This window comes from Nomia melanderi, chromosome 2, assembly GCF_051020985.1.
Source record: "Nomia melanderi isolate GNS246 chromosome 2, iyNomMela1, whole genome shotgun sequence".
Classification (NCBI taxonomy): domain Eukaryota; kingdom Metazoa; phylum Arthropoda; class Insecta; order Hymenoptera; family Halictidae; genus Nomia; species Nomia melanderi.
The window spans coordinates 12,382,587-12,402,924 of NC_135000.1; the positions used below are offsets into that span (position 1 = coordinate 12,382,587).

Here is a 20,338-nt window from a genome sequence, read left to right on the forward strand (position 1 = left end):
TTGATTGGGTCGTTGTGCCGCGGCAGTCGGTTAGATTAGCAGGTATAGGCGTAGGAAACAGCGGGGGCTGAGGTTTACCGGAATTAGTAGACGGGTGTCATTTCGGATTGATTTTGGACGCGACAATTCAACCGTGGAATTTTAATCGACCCTTTCGAAACGCACGGGTTCTTTGAAAGCAAACCGAGAACATTTTTGTCGGGTGAATAAGGCTGCTTACCCGGTATCCGAATTAGCTTCTCTATGCTTAAATCTTTTTAATTTAGGTACTTCTCGTTCTTGGAATGAAGCAGCTCGGAATGAAATTTCCATAGAAATAACTGAATAATTAATTAATTTTCGAGTATGGAACATAATTCGAACATTTCATTGGGTTTGTGTATAGAATAAGTCGGCATTGGAATCGGTTGTATACTATGCTACAGATTCTTTCGCATGATAATGAATGTACTGATTGTAATCATTGTATAGGTTCTGACGGTATTCGTTATTGTTTTCATTTTATTTGAAGTGTTTATGTTATAGCATATATGAATTCGGAGAATTTCATTTTATATACGTACAGTTTTGTTGATTATATAAATGTTAAGATTACAGGATAATCGTAATTGCTACATTTAGTAGGTAATTAAAATTATAAATATAAAATTATCATGGGAATCTACTAAACGTAATACAAAAGTATTTAATTATTAAACCAAATATCATTTTTGCAATGTAGTACGGTGATAATGAACAATACATCTTTTTTAATATAGATACTTACCACTTTTGGTTATGAGGTAACTAACATTGGTTAAAACATTTTACCAGTTCGTCTCATTACTGCTAGAAAACACCTTCAAAAGAAATTACTAACGTTTTTCTCTTTCTTACCTGTAATATAAATCATAGAGTTCTTACGATTAAACTACAGGTTTATAGAAAATTTCAAGGTACAAAATTGTATAGAAAGAGTGGAATTTATAGAATTCATTAGAAAAAGTATATAATATATTCTATCGTAATTTTGTTTCTTTAATCATATTCTTAAAAATTGAATTTGCACAAAAAATTGCAGTCTAATTATGATTTATAATACATTATAATACAATTTTTGTCCCTTTTGCGTTAACGTCATATGAATGATGAGATATTATGAAAGCCAAGTGTGAAGAACAAAATCGCAATAAAAAAGCACAGAACATTAACCCCTTCATTCTTCAAGTACATTATAATGTTCACTGTTCTACTACCTCTATGTGCCAAAATATTAAAACTGTGACAGACAACCACATATAAAATTTTATTTTGAGGCTATTTCTATCAGAAAAGTACTGTACTACCACCGTTTTATTCGAAATAATGTCTCTACTAGTGACGTGTGGAACGGTGGTCCTATAGTGTTAGGTAAGTGAACGAAATTGTGTATAAAAATCAGGTCAGAAATGGAATAAAAACTCAAAAGACAAAGTATTCTGAATACCATAAAATAAAAAATCAACGCGAAAAATCTAAAAAATGGAAATTTTAAAATTGTGTTAGGTTATAAATATATACATAAAAAATGTATGAAAATACAATATAATGGGCTACAACATTTTTCGCCAAACATATTTGCATTATCTGCACTCATGCTTCCGTACTTCCAGTTTTTTATTTGTATTAATGTACATGTAACCAATATATATGTACGTAAATTGTTTACTACTTTAAGGTGTATTAGATAACGATTCTCTTCCAAAAAATCAATTGCACTTCAAAACAAGGGACACAACAGTACGTTATACTTTTATAAATCATAAGACTGAATATTACTACCACGGTACCTACAGAAGCTGTAATAAAAAATTTGGTGTATAATACATTATTATGTATTTATTTCGCATAAACACAAGGTTTTTAGAATTTGAGTTGCGTAAGTGTCAACGACAGTACCACGCAGACGAAACATTACGTCCCGCTAATAGGCTTTCACTGAATCTATCAGGACGCGCTCGTCTTACAAATGAATGAGTCAAAGCCGGCAAATTGCGCGCGATTCCGTTAAATCAGGTCAGTGGATATTACCACAACTATGCACAGCTCTTCTGACAGATCCCTGACACGACATAGGCTCCTCGAGACCAGGCGGCAGAAGTATTTCACTCGATAGCATCGTAGCGGTATCTAGCCAACGGAACTCCAAGGACGCGTCACCCTAAGTGCATCGGCCACAGGAGGTGGCTACCTCGCGTACGCTGCTCCGTTTGGTCGTTTCTCGTGGAAACGGCGAGGGCAGCGCAAAAACGTGCCGTCGGTGGTACAGAAGAAATCAGGGAGTCGAAGGAGCGAGTTGTGGCCAAAGAAGACTCAGAGACGAGGTGGGCGGGGCGTGCTGCACTCAAAACAAATAACCTAGGACGTCTCAATCCTCCCAAGTAGCAGACGTCGTCTCCTCCCTTTGTTGCGATCGTTCTTCTCCCGAAGGAACTCATCCACAACGATGATTTCGTCCGTTCGTACGTTGGTTCGCTCGTGCACATCAGACTGAGTTCGACGAAAGGTCGAAATCGTTGTAAATTATTGCTCCGTGGACATGTGGCGTTTAAGAATGGATAATTGATTGCTCGTACCTAGGAGTCGGCGAGAAGGAAAGATCCGCCACACGGGCTCAGCCTGAAGGTATAAATTATAATTAAATTAGCTTGAGCTCTTAATTAGCCGGCTCGAGAGGACCCCTCGACCCTTTCAAACGACGCACGTACAATTACATTTCTCTCCGGTGATCGCGGTTCCTTCCTCTGATCTTTCCTCTCGCTACACGACGCTCCTCTTCCTCTTTTACACTTTGTCTGTGTCGCGCAAGGCACCTACCTCTTGCTCCACATATCGCAGGGTAATTTAGGACAAACGCGTCACTGTTGCATGTCTGACATCCTACATATGTATCCAGTAGCAGCGTAAGCTTTGGATTTTTTGCGAAAGATAATGTGTACGCTAAATGAGATCAGCGTCCGAAATCACATTTTCGTTATATGAATTCTTTTATATGGGCCATTTTAATTAGAATGACATACACTTATGAAGGGAATTGTGTTCTGCGACGGAATTTGATTAGGATTTCAGCAGAGGCGTCTGTCTTTGACCGTGTCTGCTCGGCACACTGAAAAAATTTTTTTATTAAATAATAATTTGTCCTTGATACGACGCAAATTACGTTAGTCTCGGATAATACGGTTTAACCTAGCGAAACTAGGAGATTTTAACTGCCCCAATTAGATCGGCAGTAAGTCACATTAAAAAATAATTGACCTTTTGCAGCGCAACTGAACTGAAAGATCGTTCACAGTGAACAAACCAATTTTTCTATGTTCATCGTGATAATCATGTACTCAAAAATTGTTTATATCGAATGTTTGTTTTGAACTGCCGTGTAAATGAGTACGACGTCAGCAACGACAGGATTGATACTGTCAGAAATATAAATACTCCAGGAAGAATCATGTTTCTGTGCATTTCTTATAAAATATTTAGCACACTATACAGGACAACTTTTGTAAGTTGCTACATATTAGTAACAAAAGAAATATGTAACTAATTTCATTCGAAATTTTCGTAAGAAACGTTTTAAATTAACAACAACCTTCACCTGTCCAACCCACGCTTTCCAAACCAACGAAACAGTTATCTTTTAAAAGCGATCATGTCAATGAAATGACTGATAACTGAATGAAGTAACCTAATAAGAACGCTAACGAATGAATAAGTTGCCAATAAGTGAGCAATAACGCGGTGCACACGTACAGTATTTTAATGCGGTCGAGAAGCTCAGGGCAACGGGGAATGCAGATAAGGGGTCCGTGCGTCACCAATGGCTCTCCTACTAAAACCACGAATACACAATCGGTAAGGCATGCAATTAATGCGATACCGATCTGAATCGTGTTACACAGCTTGTGAGCGCGGTTGCCGTTAGGTCGGCAATCTCTTTTCCAGCTCTGCTTCAAGCCCGATCGTAACTCCGCCTTTTATCGGAGGAGCTTCGTTTCCGCCGGCGCGTGCAAAACAAACGGCGACGTTTCACCGTACGTGAGGCAAGTCAGATCGGATCGAGTCGGGCCAAGTCGAGTCGAGCCGAGCCGAACCGAGCCGAGTCGAGTCGAATCGGGTCGAGTCGCGTCCACCAACCCTCTTCCTGTACACCTCGTTCTCGACGTTTCCTTCTCCTTTTCTTGGACTGTTTTCCCAGCGTTTCTTTCCTCCTTCGCCTTTTCGTTTACTCGATACAGTTGCTACGACATATCTGCTTTCCACGCTCGTAAAGCAGACGTTTATTATCGCGCGTGTCTCGCGATAAGCGTCCTCCCTTGACGCTAGTGCTTCTCCGACCGTTGTCCGCGGGCAGGACAGCGGAACAAGGAGCACTATTTCCTGGGGTTTCTGCTCGTGACCAGACAAACGCTTGAATTTTCCGTGATTTCGTAGAAGAACTCGTACCACCGACATCATAAACGTTGTCATCGTTGTTGCCGTTGAAACATCGACACGACGTAACATGAAATCTGGCAAATGATCGAGTTCTCCATTGGGATATTCGTTTCCAATCGTGAAATCGTGTAATCGAATTAGAGTACGTAAGGATGTAATTTAATGAAATCTTACTATGTGTGAAAAGTTTCAAATGATTTAGTTTTTAAGTCCTTGGATAAAGTGAATTCTTTTTAAAATTGTTTACTTATGAATATGATAAAGGTTGCTATATTTTACTACCTGCTATATTTTCTTATTATTTATATACTTTTACTCCATAAACATTCTTTATCGATGTAATGTTCTAAATAATTTGAACACTTTTTTTAAGAATATGTGTAATATATGTATTTGGTTTTATGTTTAGGATAAGTTAAAAATAAATGGTCCATTTTTTAAAGAACTCTTATATTACAAGTACCATTAACACCTAACAAAAAAGAAAAAATTTGTTATGAAAGTAAACACATGTAAGAAAAATAGTTAAATAGAATAGACAATATAAATGAGATCGGGCCATCTCATCCGGAATTACCCTATCTATTAAATCATGTTTCTCAAAAAAAAAAAAAAACAAAAAACAAAACGAAAATTCCAAACAACAGAAAAATTATTTTCGATAATTATAAGGAACCGTTAGCGTCGCTTTCGAGTGAATAATAATATATTTCGAGTATAAATATAGCATCCACGATACATTGACCCCAAATAGATTTCTTATGCTTGATACATCAGCACATTTATGCGACTAGAAAATATTTGATCTCGGTCACTATGCCCAATTTTCATTGATATCTCATTACTCACGAAAAAATGAACAGCTATTATACACTTCATATAGAATCAGCCGAGTATGTTAATATCCCTTATGAATAAAGAAAACCGAAAAGATTAATGAAGAGCATTTCAATTCCGCAATATTCATGCAGATTTCATTGAAAAAATTCGCTACCGGCCGAACAACCAGTTCACTCGAGCCTAATCGCCCCATCAATTAAATGGTAACAGTCATCGATGAAAATCGCCAACAGCACAACGAACTTCCGAAACCGTGTTACTATTCAACATAAATAATCGCTGATCTCTCGGCACTCGCCATAATTTGCCGTTTCGTCACATTGTTCAGTAACATTCTAATTTTGCCATGTTGGTGGGTACACGCGCGAGGGCTGCAGCCCGGCCTTGGGCTAGGCCCCCTGGAAATTCGGCTCGTTAATTCAAGCTAGTAGACACGCGATCGCGGATAATTAATTTCTAGTTTCAGCGAGATCGCATCGGGCCGCACGTAGCGCCGGGCCACGTATAATCCCGTAGTTAGAAACGATGGACGGACCTAAGGATCTTGCTCGCCTCTTCGTCGCCGTTTAACAGAGAAGGAGAGTAGGAGAGATCAGGCTCTTCCTTTTTTGACATCCAATAACAGAGGAAGAGGGCGAGACACGGCGCCCGCTCGAGGAACGGAGAGAGGATGGCCCACGGCTAAGAATAGCAGGCGGTAGCCGTTCAGCCGATGCAAATTCGAGCCCGAAAACATTCATGATGTATAATTCATCGTACGGACTGGCTGGCGTCTGCCTACACGCGATACTACGCGTGCTCTCGTGACAATGACACAATGTTTGCGGTTACCGGAGGGTGTGTATCGATACGTTTATACAACCACTCACACGTGTAGCCCGCGGAATATAACACGAGAAAGCTTGGCCAAATCTCAGCTGTTGTACCTACAAATTTCTACCGCTGACCCGATAGAACCCTTGATTCGGATTTGTTCAATGGGGCTTCTGTGCACGAAGTTTATAGGACTATGAATGTTTCACTTTTCTTGTGTTATCGTGCGATGTTTTAAAACTAGAATATAACAAATATTTAGATGCAGCAAATATACAAGGTATTCGGTTGAAGTGGAAACTCAAATTTTTAGAAATTTATGCATGCTACTAAAAAATGCTTTAAATAAAGGTTGCATATTCTTACATATTCTTACAGCTGAGATTCAAACATTTTTAGAACGCAACGAATTTCTTTTTCGTATGAATATAAACCGTTCCCGATGTATATAATGTCGAAAGTTGACGTACTGCTTAGAGTTACTCCTATAAAAATGTTATAACAAACGGGTGGTATATATGTAACTAAAAATTTTAATATAACCTTCATAAGATACTTTGTGTCATCTCAAGATAAAGTAAGTAGAAGTTTGTATCATGCGTGTATTTCCAGAAATTTGAGCATTTCCATTTAAAACAGATACACTGTATATCGAAGCGTTTGGTGTTTGTAAGTTTCATATTAGTGATAGTAAGTTTCATAAAATGTAGAAGTATGTTTGAAATATTATACTCATTTTGCTTTCAGAACTAAGAATAATTAATTTAATTTTCAAGATTTGATATTGATACGTTTAATAGTTTGTTTCAAGTTAGGATAGGCTTCTAGTATTTATCATTTCTTTCTCTCTAAAAAGAATTTTACGAATTGTTTCGTAAACAATCAATACTACATATAAAATGTTAATATTACATACAATTAGGTAATTCAAACGTACATATCATTTAACCCTGCTGCGTTCATCAGTTTCTTCCTAACTGCAATTACGTTCTCATTTTCTTAGCATCATTTCATTTGCTTGTCACTTTCGGATTAGTCTTCTTCTCATTTTGTCCAGGATACCTTCAAAGAGAATTATAAGAAAATTGTAACCAGTCTACGTATTTCCTACATTTCTAATAATACTTCAGAATATACAGATAAACCGAGCAATGCAGCGGGATTAGTCAGAAGCGTATATAGTTTAGGTAATATTAACGGAGAGCAGTAATATCGATAGACTAGGTTCACCGTACACGATTTCTTTTATATCCGATCTGTCTTCTTCAATCTCGCGACATCTTTCGGGAACGAAGGATTCGCAAATTTGTCGACTGAGCAGGAAAGCTCCGAAGACCGACCGCTTTAGCAAACTTTATCGCGGAGCCTAATGGCTTAAGTTTTCTCGTACGCCATAGGAGCTTTCAAGGAGAAGAAATGAGGATCTTAGAAGGGTGGATGTCTAACGGTGAAGCGAGACGGCGTTCGCCGACTTTGGGGATAACGATGAACCGCCTTTGGAATCCGGGTGCCGACCGTTGAACCTGAACAAACGGAGCAATCGGTGATACGGCTTGTAAAGTCGTAAAAACAAAAGTATCTCGATCGAACGGCTCTTGATATTTGTGTAGATATCTACTTCGAACACCATCCCGTTTGAGTATGAGCGCACGGCACATAGACACGCTCGCAAACACGAATAAAAGTCCCCTAACTGCATACTCCTCGGAGATTCAAGTGAAAAAACGCATGCGTGGTCCGTACGAGCCAAAATATCCTTCTTTTCCCAGAGTTTTATGTAACGAACTCGCACCATAAAGACGAGATGACGACCGATATCTCTGGCTGCACTCATTTCGTCGATAGATCTCGGGAAAATACTCCTTAGGGTGAGCGATCCTGTTGATTTAAGTTTTCGACAAACGTTTCGTTTAGAGTTTCTAATAGAGCAATGCATATATACGTTCCTGTGACTTCTGTACGTTTCCGTATTTGAAACGTGTACGCGTCGCTTACAAAAATCCTGTTTAATACTGTCTTCCTATGTTCATAGAGAAGATGCGCTTATGGCATGTGAATCATTTCAAATATATTTTCTACCAGTTGTATCTCTAGATTTATCAACCACTTTTTGTAAAACCGTCTAATGAATCGCTAACATATGATAGTGTGTTATAAATAGACTTTCCTTTAACGTCATAGCATAGTCTTGTGTCTTACAATTAAATTTTCTCTTTTTTTCTTAAGTTCAAAGCAAACAACGATGTTTTTCATTTGTTTTTATGGTGTAAGTTTTGATTTAAAAAAGTAGCGCAAGTAGAGAATATATAATCTTGTACAGCTGAGATTTCGTAATGTCTAAATGCTCATCGAATGGAGAAAGTACACTCGCGGACTAGCGTGTCTGACTAGTGCGGTTGTTATCTACTTGTATTCATTCTCGACGACTGTGTCGCATCTACAGCTAATAGCATTTTATAATATCATACATAACGTGTACAATGTACACCAATTCTTTAAAAATTACACTTTTTTGAATATCAAAGCTTAATGAGTTCAACAAGGTGCCTTTAGAAGTAGCAACAACTTATTAATCGTTGAAAGAAATTTATTCAGGAAACTACCTATTGATCATTATTATAAATTTAATCCTGAATGTATGAAACAGAGCATCACGATTCATATTCATATTTCATCTTGAGAGGACCGCAATGGAAACCGTATATTTTGTGTGTACTTTTCAGAATATTAACTAATAGAAGAATAATGCATTTTGAATTATTATACAATTTTCAACTGACTTTAGTCGGTTGGAAATCGATTAGTAACGTATAAGCCGATCGGGAAATTTATAAAAGACATGTTATATATTTGATTTGTTTTAATTTTATTTATATTTTATTTGTGCTATCTTTTTTGATTACTAACAGTATAACGATTTAGTTCTTAAAAACGATAATAATAAAACGTAATAAGACATAAATCTACAATTCCTATATTCAGAAACACTTGAAAAGTCATGTTTTACCTTGAGTCAGACTGGAGACGCTGTTAACATCTACCGTCTGACAATCAAGTCAAAATTCCTACTATCAATGATAACAGTACGTTTCTGTCAACAAGTGGCACTCAAATCTCTTTGTGAATATTTTCAAGAAGCGTCATGTTCGTGAATATGTTGAGCATACTACTGATGTATCAATATTGAGGCATAAAAGATACCATGTTTTAGCACGTATTTTTTGTACAAGACAAAAGCAAACGAAAGCCGGACCCGCGAAAATACTCGGATTTATTTGTGGGATTAAGAAAACTGGACAAGTCGAATACGCGAAAACATCGTTGGACGAGTTTATCGTCTCCTTAACCCTTTCGAATGGTACAAATAGGTACCACGAACGTTTTAAATTACCAGGAAGCTACAAACCGCCTTAAAGATAAAGAAAACTTGTACCACGCGTAGATCTTTGCTTCTGGTTGACAGCTTCAGTGCTAATTATCATTATTATTAATACTTATCTTATTTCTTTTACTGGAAAGCTTCTATTTCGCTTGAAAGCAACAGTTCTCTCTTTGATTTAGGGGAAAAATACATATTCAGGGGCAAAAGGATTAAATCCTTCATTCATCCATGATCACGCATCAGTTCTGTTGCATGAAGAAAATTGCTTATCAGGTACTTCTTCAAGAATGAAGTTACGGTTACAAAATAAAGTGTTACACACGAGAAATAAGGTACTTGAAGATCCAAATATAGCATTACAACGTAATATTTTCATAACAATATTTTGAACGATGAACATTATTGCAACGATTATCAAAGACTGTATTAAAGTATAACAGTACTCGACTAATTTTCAGCGAGAAAATTAACGATTCGTGTTATTACCACGGTAATGTGATATTTTATAGCGGTTATACGTGTGTGTTGTAATTTACGATACTTTCACCTGTATATCTTACTGTAATAAATGTGCAAGAACTGCACCAGTTGATTTAGAGTTACGATTTGCGGCAATAAAACAACATTCAGCCGGACCACCTAGACGCAGTTAGATCATCGTTGAACTATCACGACTAATTAGCCGTAGAACATACCGCCAATTGGATATCACATTCTAGCTGTCTCTACTCCCGATTGGTTATCACCCAACCATGACGAAGTCCCTCCTGCTTCGAGAGAGGACTGATCGTTTTACTCGACGCGAGAACATACATCCGCCTATAAACTGGTTCCACTCTAAGAGCAAGGCAATGGGTTCTCTCTTTTCCCCTCTCGCTCCTCGCCGCTATCATTACTCAGTGCAAATCATTCGTTAATTACATTTAAAACGGCTGGCATGAACAGTTTGATATAGGTGAACCAGCTGAAACTGAAGAACAGTAGCAACTGTGCTTGTGCACGAAGCTTAATATTAAACTCGTGTAAAGGTTCCTCTGTTTCATTGAGGGAACAATAAGTTCGAATAATATTGACCTTTCTAGTAATTTAACCGGTAGTGAAAGCACCATTCATCGTATCAGGTTGTAAGTCGATCGCATTCAGTGCCTAGATTACATACATATTCATGATGGAATGATAGAATGATTCATGATAGAATGATCGATTTCCGTAATAACTGAAGTACTATATTATCGAGTAGGTATTTTTTAAATATTTTCTTTTTTAATTCTTATATCAAATAATCTGGATACCGTATTCTTAAAATATTATCTCTTGAACATATTATACATTATATGTTATACATTATTTATTATTTACTATCTATTATTCATTATATTTATATCGTAGTTATAATAATTGCCAAAGGTATAACAGATGCTATCAATTAAAAATAATACCAACCGCATATTTAAAGTATCAGGAAGCAATTAATACGTTGCAACCACGTTAAAAAATTATATTTCAGAAATAATACCTTGTCTTGTGCTGTGTGATATTCGAGTATCGGTATTTAAATTTTATTAACTGTACTGTTCAAAGAAAATGCGAATGTTGTCACAAACACTTGAAGTTGTTATCGAGAGTATCCACTCTATAATTGCGTGGATATGCGACCGTGACGGTAGCTTAAAGAATTTGTTAACGAAAGTTATTATTGCCGATCGAGGATCGTCGAGAATAACATTGATCAGCGCTCGATAACTTTTCTGGGGTAAGTAAACATACTGTTAACCATATTGGTGACGTTGAGCAATGTCAGCATCAGGTATGTCGGCGATGCACGTTAACTCATTGACGTAATATTCCTTTTTCGGGTCCGCTCCACGCGACCGATTCCACGAAATTCCTAAGAACGATTACACAAATTCCGCCATCCACTTTGCGAGTTTATCTCCGCGTACTCCCACGCTTCTGTTATCGACAATTCTTAAATGCTTGTTACCACACATGGACACTTTCCTGAACGTGCACGCGAGCCAAAAATAGTACTTGTCGGTGCATAAGATTAATGATACATTTTATCGATGTGAATTAGTTTCTACGCGATACTTCAAACCATCTTCATATCAGAGCTCGTATTAATAAAATGTCATTATTTCATAACGAATTTGCGTCTAACTTATTGTCAGATTTTATTCAGAGTTAAATTGTAATATCTTATTTAGCCACATTTATAGGTTTTAGAAAAGATTACGCGTTATCAAATTTTTCATTAATAACGAATTGTTAGATTTAAGGTTTTAATAGATTTAAGATTAACTTTGTGGGTTGTGTTGAATCAAATCTATCCTTTATGCCTAAAATGAAAAATTCTGAATTTATTAAATATAGATGAACATTATTTTAATTAGTATTTATATTAACGACGAAGCAGTGATGGAAAATTACTATTTTAATCTGTCACTGGAGATACACTAATATCTGAGAAGATAAACTTTATAAATTAGGATCATATGAAACAGCTAAAATGTGTAGCATTATTGATTCACTAACTAAAGCAACGAACGAACGATCTTGCTTGTCATGGTGTCGTTTAGACGTAATTAGCAAGTTCGGGTAGGCTTTTTCGCACTTCTCTTTCTGAATCTCGCGAATCATTCGACGCGGGAATAGAATAAATTATGAGTGATCAAAGGTCACATGTTCATGACAATGAAACGGGTTCAATTATTGCTCAATTAAAATAAAATTTTAATGATGTGTGTACCCTATGCATTAAAATAGTCGGTGATAATATTAAGCATTAACAAAATAAGAACGCATTTAAATATGTTTTTACGACAAAATTTTTCCAAATTTGTTATTGTATATGTATATGCTTCTCTACTGGAAAAAATTCACTTTGAAACTAGATGAGCAGAGATTGGAATATTTTCCCTTGTTCCACTGAATTTTGAACAATCGTTGGATTCAATTTTCTTCTTGGAAGGATTGGCAAAATGTACGTAATTGGTACGATCATCGGCCAAATCGATCGGTCGACGAAGTTCAGTTCGTTGGCTCAAGTTGCCAGGAGACTTCCCGAAACGCGCACCGGCTCTTGTGTGGATTCCTTGGCTCCCAGTTTCGTATGACTAACTCCGCTGACTCATCTTCATCGCTACGTGCAACAAGGAAACGTCACTTTTCCAAGTTTTCATTTTATCAAAAGCGTTCCCTACATGAGAAGCGGGATTCTATAATTCTCCTTTATCGACGAACCGGGACTACCTGATGTTTTCAGAACTCATGGTTTACTTGCTCCAGTTTCGTGGAGAGTTCGTGAAAAATACGTAGGACGAAGGCAAATAATGGTAACCACTGCTGTCTTGGCCGAAGTTAACGGTAAAAATGTGGAAAGGCCGGGAGGAAAGCAGAGTTGTCTTCCTGTCGTCATAGCATACACCGTTCAGATAGTGCGAGGGTTCGGAGAAACGACAGAGAGAGTTAAGTGACGGTGGGTGGGCGAGATGGTTATTTAAATGCCTATAGAATCCATTAAAGATTACAGGTTGAACAACAAATGCCCATGCGGACGAGCCAGAAGAACGGCGACACCCTTCAGAATAAAAGTTTCGTTTTATCTTGTACGACGCAAACGGCTTCCATTCAAATCTATGAACAATTTTGTTATGGACTCATTTGACTGTGAAATTCGCACCGCTAAAATAAAGAGTAATGAAATCGGACATGCGAATAATATGCATGATTTTAGACAGTTTTATATTATGGAAGTGAATAGTTTGAAAATAAAGTGGTTTCTATGTGAAATTGGAGAGTTTTTTTCATTATATTTCTAGACGTCATTAAAAATTATTTGGAAATAGAGAAATGGAGCTGTTAGACTTTAAAAGTCAATATATAAGAGGCCTGTTAGTAGCCGTCTATAAGTTACAGTACTTTACGACTTTTTGTAGACATTTGGAACTGTCTGTTAACTGAATTTTGTTCGTTTTTCATATGAATATTCCAGATCGATGTAATTTGGGATAGGTTTAGCTCTGAGGTAACATCAAAATCAGCCTACGTGACCTTTAGAATAAACATCGGGGTCAATGAATGGGCGTGATACACTATTGGCATAATATGCTACGACGTCTGTTTGCATAAATCAATTCCTTGCTTATAATTATTACAACTATTACTTTTGCATAATTTGAATGTTCTTATAACAGTTAAAAAATTAATCAATATTTACTAACATTCAAAGTTATCATTTATTTATTTTTGTAAAATTCTGAGCTGTTACCTTTTTATTTATTTTTCTTCACATTCAATTTAAGGTGGATATCATTTAATATGTTAACAGTTGATTTATTTCAAATATTACTCAAGGATGAGTTTCGTTAATGATTACCAATTACATGAAATGATTCAGAATAATAATTATTTACTGTAAGTGCACACTCACATGCATGATTCGTCAATATTACACTCACGACAGTCATACGGTTTTATTAGAATCATACATGAATCACATTCTCACTAACCAGTTAGTGAATTTAGCCTATTTTTTGTAACTCCATTTTTCGAATTTAATTCAATACTATTTATATAGCAAAAATGACACGTGTAAATTGATAACGCTTTAAAGGAAATGTACTACCTACTACACAAAAATCATATTTTTTCGATGATTTCATTCCTTGTTCGAAACAAAAGAAAAATCCTAAATCGCAAACAAATGTCTAAATTTAAAATAATTTAACAATTGATTAGAGGAAAAGTATCAAATTAGTTTCTACGCCTGACAATTTTAAAAACAATTAAAGCAATACGAAAGAAAAGTCACATTTGCGCGTATTTTAGTAGCGAGCCAACAAACTTCTTCAAAAACCAACGTCATGCTGGAGTAGTTTAATTTAAACTCTTAACATTCGGTTACATACGCAATCGCCGACAATGTTCAACACATTCACTCGAGAAACCGCGGAAAATGAAAAATCAAAATGTCAACGTTCCGTGAGCGTTCCACGCGCTAACATTTTGGAAAATATTGTCATGTTCGAAATTCCTGGATGTGGGCCATGACGAACGCAAACGAAGACGGCCACCGGCGGGGTTATCGGCGACGAAATGAATTCCTAAAACTCAATTAACCGTGGCCTTCTTAACTGACGCTCGCTTAACGAACGAGACGAGCCGAGTAATGAATGGTCCCGCAGGACGCGCCTTGTTTAGTAGTTTCGTTCGAGCCGGCCTAGCCGAGGACTCCCGTTCGAAGCCGATATCCGCCCTAAGAGCCTTCGAGCGATCCAACCCTTTTAAGTAGGCCTAAGTAAAACGCCAGGAATGCGGGGAACAGCTCGATGGTGCTTGATCGCCGGGGTAAAATATCCGTTTCTCGGTGATTCATCGTCGGCTATTTCTAGTGACACCGGGCATTAAAATCTGTACAAGGGAGATTAAAAGCGGCGACGTGAAAATTACTCGGACTATAAAAATTCGCTTTTGAGCCGCCGATTGTTTAAGAAACAAAACTTTGCCTTTCGACGCTGCAGGTGTTAAAGTCAGTGAAAGTCGAGACATTTCGTTCTCTTACGAAACACTTTATATGTCGCAGATATAACATCTGTCACTGAACAACTAAGCAACGGATTCTTGAAGAAATAAGATTTTACGATATTTGTCAGTTTCCATGTTGCTTTATTAGAATACGCACGGAACATACAGTCACCAAATTTCGGTAGTTTCATTAAAAATTTCGCTTATCTTTTATTGGTGTTGCTTGAGGTTTAAATAATTGGAATAGTTTTAATCTTTGTGGTTTGTACTAATTATGACGGTGATATTTATCGATTACAAGTTTAAAGAACATTTTTACAGTTCCGATCATTATGGTACATAATACAAAAAGATATTGCTTTTGTTTTATTTCGTTTTTTTATATTCTTTATTATTACTTTACTTTTCAATGTAATTTGATTTGAATATAACAAGGAATAAACGATTAAGTACATTCACACATCTATTTACAAACATAATAAAACTATGTACACAGTTAAAACCATAGCAAGACAGAAATGAAAAAGTGACGTCAATGCACAATATAGAAAAAGTGACGTAAATGCATTAATATCGCAATTATTTTTCTAAACATATAAAACGAAGACTATTTAATATCTTAATTACTGTTCAAATTTCGTTATACATCAGTTCATTGGAACGTTTGCCGTTCGTTCTCGTAGCCCGATGAATTCGGTAGTATTTATATGCGCGGGAGCTTTCCCCCTCCAACCTAATAGATATTCAATACTGATGCGTTTTTATCGGAGAAGGTGAAAGTAGGGGGTGAGGAGGAGCGTGTCAGAATGAATGTGACGCCGGCGGAACGTCCGCGTCGCGGCTTCGGAGCAAAAACCGCGTCGCGTATTCCTCTCGCGTGGCTCCTCTTCTTGTCCGCTTTCTTCCTCTTCCTCCTCATCTTTTACTCTTCTTCCCACCCGCCTCAGGTTATCTTCTCCGGCCATGGAACACTTGACGCACGACGACGGTCCTCTATGTAACATCCCAGGACGCGTTCAATCGTTGCTCGTCTCCTTGGCCGTTCCTCGTAAGCGGACCACGTCGGCGACTACTATCTGCCACTTCACGTTGTCCACCAGCCTTCAGCCACGAGTGTACTCATCGTGCGAGGGAAAAAATGGTCGGCTCAATCAACGAGATAATTTGCATGCCGCGCGTTACACGCCTCGGGAAAAAAAGCTTAGTGACTCGGTTCGACACAACCTGGCGTCTCGCATTACCAGCGAATTGAGGATCCGCGAAATAGAACGCGGTGACGAATTCGATGATGCTCCCGCTCGTTTCATGGAACTGCGCGATCAGCTGCGAAGCAGACGCCGCCTGAAGTTAACGGATCGGTGGGGGCGCATCCATTCGCGGAGGAAATAACAATGATTTCTTCATTTCTGGATGGAGCATACCGCTCATATTTGTCTAAGATAAGTGTTTGTAGAGTCATCTTTTGTAACAGTGGTTATTAGCAGTGATTTAATGGAGGTGAGTTCAAATTTAGATCTTATCTAGCCGAGCAGGAATGCCTGTTGTTCCGAGACCTCCTCACCTGCTCCTATGACGAATCTATCTCATTTCGAATAATGTACATTTAAATAGTGAATTAATGTAATCTTCATGAGAGGAAAGTATTGTTTCGTTGATGAAAGACTTAATTCCTGGAATTAAATGCTTTACAGTATGAAGCAGGGTTGATTTTAGCTTTTCAAATGTTGAGTCTCCTTTAAGTTAGTAGCCTAAGATTTTACAACTACTACGAGTTACCTCGATAACGTGCTCGTTTATAGATACACTGTTACTATGGAGCTTAGAGTAGAATAATTTTCGATAAAAATTACTACCAATACAAAATTTAGTAGTAATTAGTAATAACAAAATTTAGTAGTAATACTTTCTGTGCGTTGTTTTCGAATTATTAATATCTTAGATTGAACGCAACAGAATGTACAACGTGATTCATTAATTTCATGGTGTAATTTTTACAAATATTTATTTTAAGTATTAAAATTGATTTTTTAATTTTTAATTAGAAAATTGTTTGATTGTTAATTAGGAAATACGGAAAATTTGTTAACATTCTAGATTGACTCGTAACGTTTTTTAAGCTCTCCGATAGATCATCATGAACACGCACCACAACCCCGAGCGAGCATGATTTGTTAGGGGCTTTTAGCGGTCGGATTTATTGAAGCGAGATCGCACGCGTTGAACGTTAATCTTAACCGAATCGTTGTCAACCTGGTGCATCAATCCGCCGATTTGTCACGACAATTTACCACTGTCGGCCGAGATTCATTGACCGCGTGATTTGTCACGATTTGCCACGCTTATTTGGGCAACATTTTGGGGTTCGCCATTGTAGACGCAACGCCAGGTGACTTTTTCGTTGGTTGAATGCTTGCCGAACTCATTCAAATGAGTCGGCTCGTGCTTTGGTCACTAGAAAGGTAGTAAATTTTGTGGTTGCCTCAATGGAGATGTCGCCATTTTTCTTTTCTGTTACGACACGGTGGTGGCTGCCCGGACATGCCGACCGGGAAATGCATACCACCATCACCAATATCCTCGGGTCGCAACAAAAAGAAGCAACATTAGTTGAACATAAATTTACACGTTACTTTATTATCAAATACCTTAAAAATATATTTAATATAATACTGTAATTATTTAACACAAACTGAATCGGTACATATAAAACGAGAAATAGTGCAACAGAAAATTGCTGACTTTAGTATTCACAGACATAATAATATCAAACATACATATTTAATTATTCTTAATATTTTGTTATTCGCTACAGTTTAACTATTTTAACTTCATCGCAGATTAATCAAAGTGCTCCCACACTAATCCCACGAAATAGTTAACCGAAATATCGAATCGAACGCAATCGAATTCAATCAATCCCGAATCGCAGAAGGATAAAGTCCTGAAGGAGCAGCTACCAAAGCGATTTCACTCGTTAAGTCTGATGAAGCAATCGTGGTCCACGGTATCCACGCAGTACATCTAGCCGACAGGCGGTGTCCAGCTGAGAGCCATCGGCGTCGGGTCGGTAGCCGCGTTTTTCATCGGCGTGTCGGGGCCTATTCAAGTGTTGGCAGTTTTTCACGCGGCAGGCGACAAATATCCCCACTAAAATCCTCCTTAGATGAGTCCCTACGTGGTTGGGGATGTCACGCCGGATTGTATCCTCGGCAACATTCACCATGTTGATCTCACGCCGGTGACAACAAGCCGCGTTTGCGATTCGTGCTCCTCTTCCGAATCCCGATCCGCGGTCGCCTAACCTAAGGTCTAACACGGTGCCGACCGTAGAACGGTTCGTCGCGAGTGATCGTATCGGGAGAAATTCCGGGATCAGCTACCGGCGAGGTAACTTGTACAGATCGGCTTTCCTGTTTTCTAGTCCAATTAGACAGTCCAATCTTCGCAGGATCTTCGCACCGGAATACGATTACCTGGTTATCCATTCCAGGATCACGTGGAAGAGCGGTCAACCGATTGTGCGGCAGTATTTCCGAGATCTAAATTGTTTCAACCAGACTGCGTTTCTTTTGTTGCGCGTGTCCGATTTATCTATTACGTCAGCGTTGCAACGACTGCTTAAGAACGGCACGATTTAGTCAAATGTTGCCGGACAATTCGCTTAAGTACTGTTGATTACAAAGTGGTTGTCACCTTTCTCGAATTGATTCTTCGAATGTGTAACATCGATATACTTCCATGGTGATAGGTGGTTTCCCATGAATTCTTTGCGTGTTTCTTCGCGTCCACCGGCGTACGTTGGATTTTGGCCAGTGTACGGTGTCCGATTTGGAAATGTGTTCGAGTTGTGTATCGACCGCAATATCAATGGTTCAACATGTCCATTCAGCCGTGTGACATTTAATAGCCATAAATTGTGTCGTTCTCCTTGTAGTTCATATAAAAAGTAAATCGATCTGTGTGGTCTTGAATACGCACACGGAATATTTCAATCTTTAAGCCGGATTAGTGTCACGATTCCTCCAACTTACGACGCATGGATTGAGATGACAGTTCAAAGTGGCGACACGCAGATATGTTTACGGCGATTTGGTAAGTTATAGGAGTATTAATAACATGTTGTAAGAAGCACACGAGATTATCAAATCTATATGCAAAAACGATTGGGATTAGATTATTTCTTTTTATTACGTCGATTTATTTCCTCTTAATATCGTTAGTGATTTATAACCCCTATTTATAGCTCCATATATCAGTACACTGTGTTAATGCGACTTTGAAGACCCCTTTCTACGTGTAGTAAATCTATTTAATTTACATTCTTAAATTTTCAATAAATTATATTACTTTTGATGTATCACACACACACAATGTAATTAATAATATATATATATATATTATAATAATATACCGGTATACTATTATATTATAATAATATACCGGTATACTACTACCTACTTCCGGTATAATATTATAATATATATATATATATATTATAATATTATACCGGAAGTAGGTAATCATGGATTTTCAATATTACACATGCAGGAAAATTAGCTTATTTGTATTGTCTATTATCTTTAGTAATAAAATGCATCGTGATTGTGAAAGTATTAGGAACCATTAACGTCAACCAGGAACATCTAAGCTAAAGTAGAGATCTATGGCCACTTATAATAACCTTTTATTCATTAAAATTCCTCAAAGTTTATGATATGACATATCAAAACTATTCTAGTAGCAAATAGTTTTGAGTCATATTATAAATCCTGGTTCGAATCTCGCGAGGTACGTCATGGAAATCCTCGGAATGGCGGATTGCCCCCGTAGACTTACCTTCGCGATCGGCCTCGATGAGAACTCTTCTCATCAATACTAGAAATACTGGAAAGACTGGATTTTTCATGGAGAGCTTGGTGTCGCGTATTACGGCTGGTGCCAGATCGTCTGCGCTGTTAGAAATTTTCTTCGTCACCCTTCCCTTTCCCCGCCGCCCCTTACAAACAGCGAAACACATGCGTTTTAACATTTTCTTCATTACATAACGAGAAATTTAAATTTTAATGTACCCCACGCCTCTATACGACATGGATACCACCGTATCGAACTACGATCAAGCATATTCCTCTGACTAATTTGATAGATGGTCGTTAACGAGGCGGCTGGCAAGCGCTGTCAACAAAACGTTACCGTGATTAGCTTTGGAATTATTCACCCATATTGTTGCACGCAGGCTTGCCGTATGCACATTCGGTTAACAATCAGTGCCTGTGTTCGTCATATTCGGTGAACGATCATTTCGTTAAAAATGTAAAACTTTTGTTAAAC

At 37.7% G+C, this 20,338-nt stretch overlaps 1 protein-coding gene across 4 annotated transcripts in view; it reads left to right on the plus strand.

Moving 5' to 3' along the window:
- The window catches only part of LOC116430736 (fibroblast growth factor 18), a 177,631-nt gene that overhangs the window by 125,616 nt on the left and 31,677 nt on the right, over positions 1 to 20,338 (plus strand). Inside the window, exon 1 of one of the 4 annotated variants that reach the window (XM_076364361.1) lies at positions 18,996 to 19,102. The exons of the other annotated variants lie outside the window; for them this stretch is intronic. Coding sequence (XP_076220476.1) covers positions 19,086 to 19,102 — 17 coding nt within the window. The 5' untranslated portion in view covers positions 18,996 to 19,085. Of the gene's footprint in view, positions 1 to 18,995; positions 19,103 to 20,338 lie in introns of those variants that run through there. 4 annotated transcript variants of the gene reach the window in all.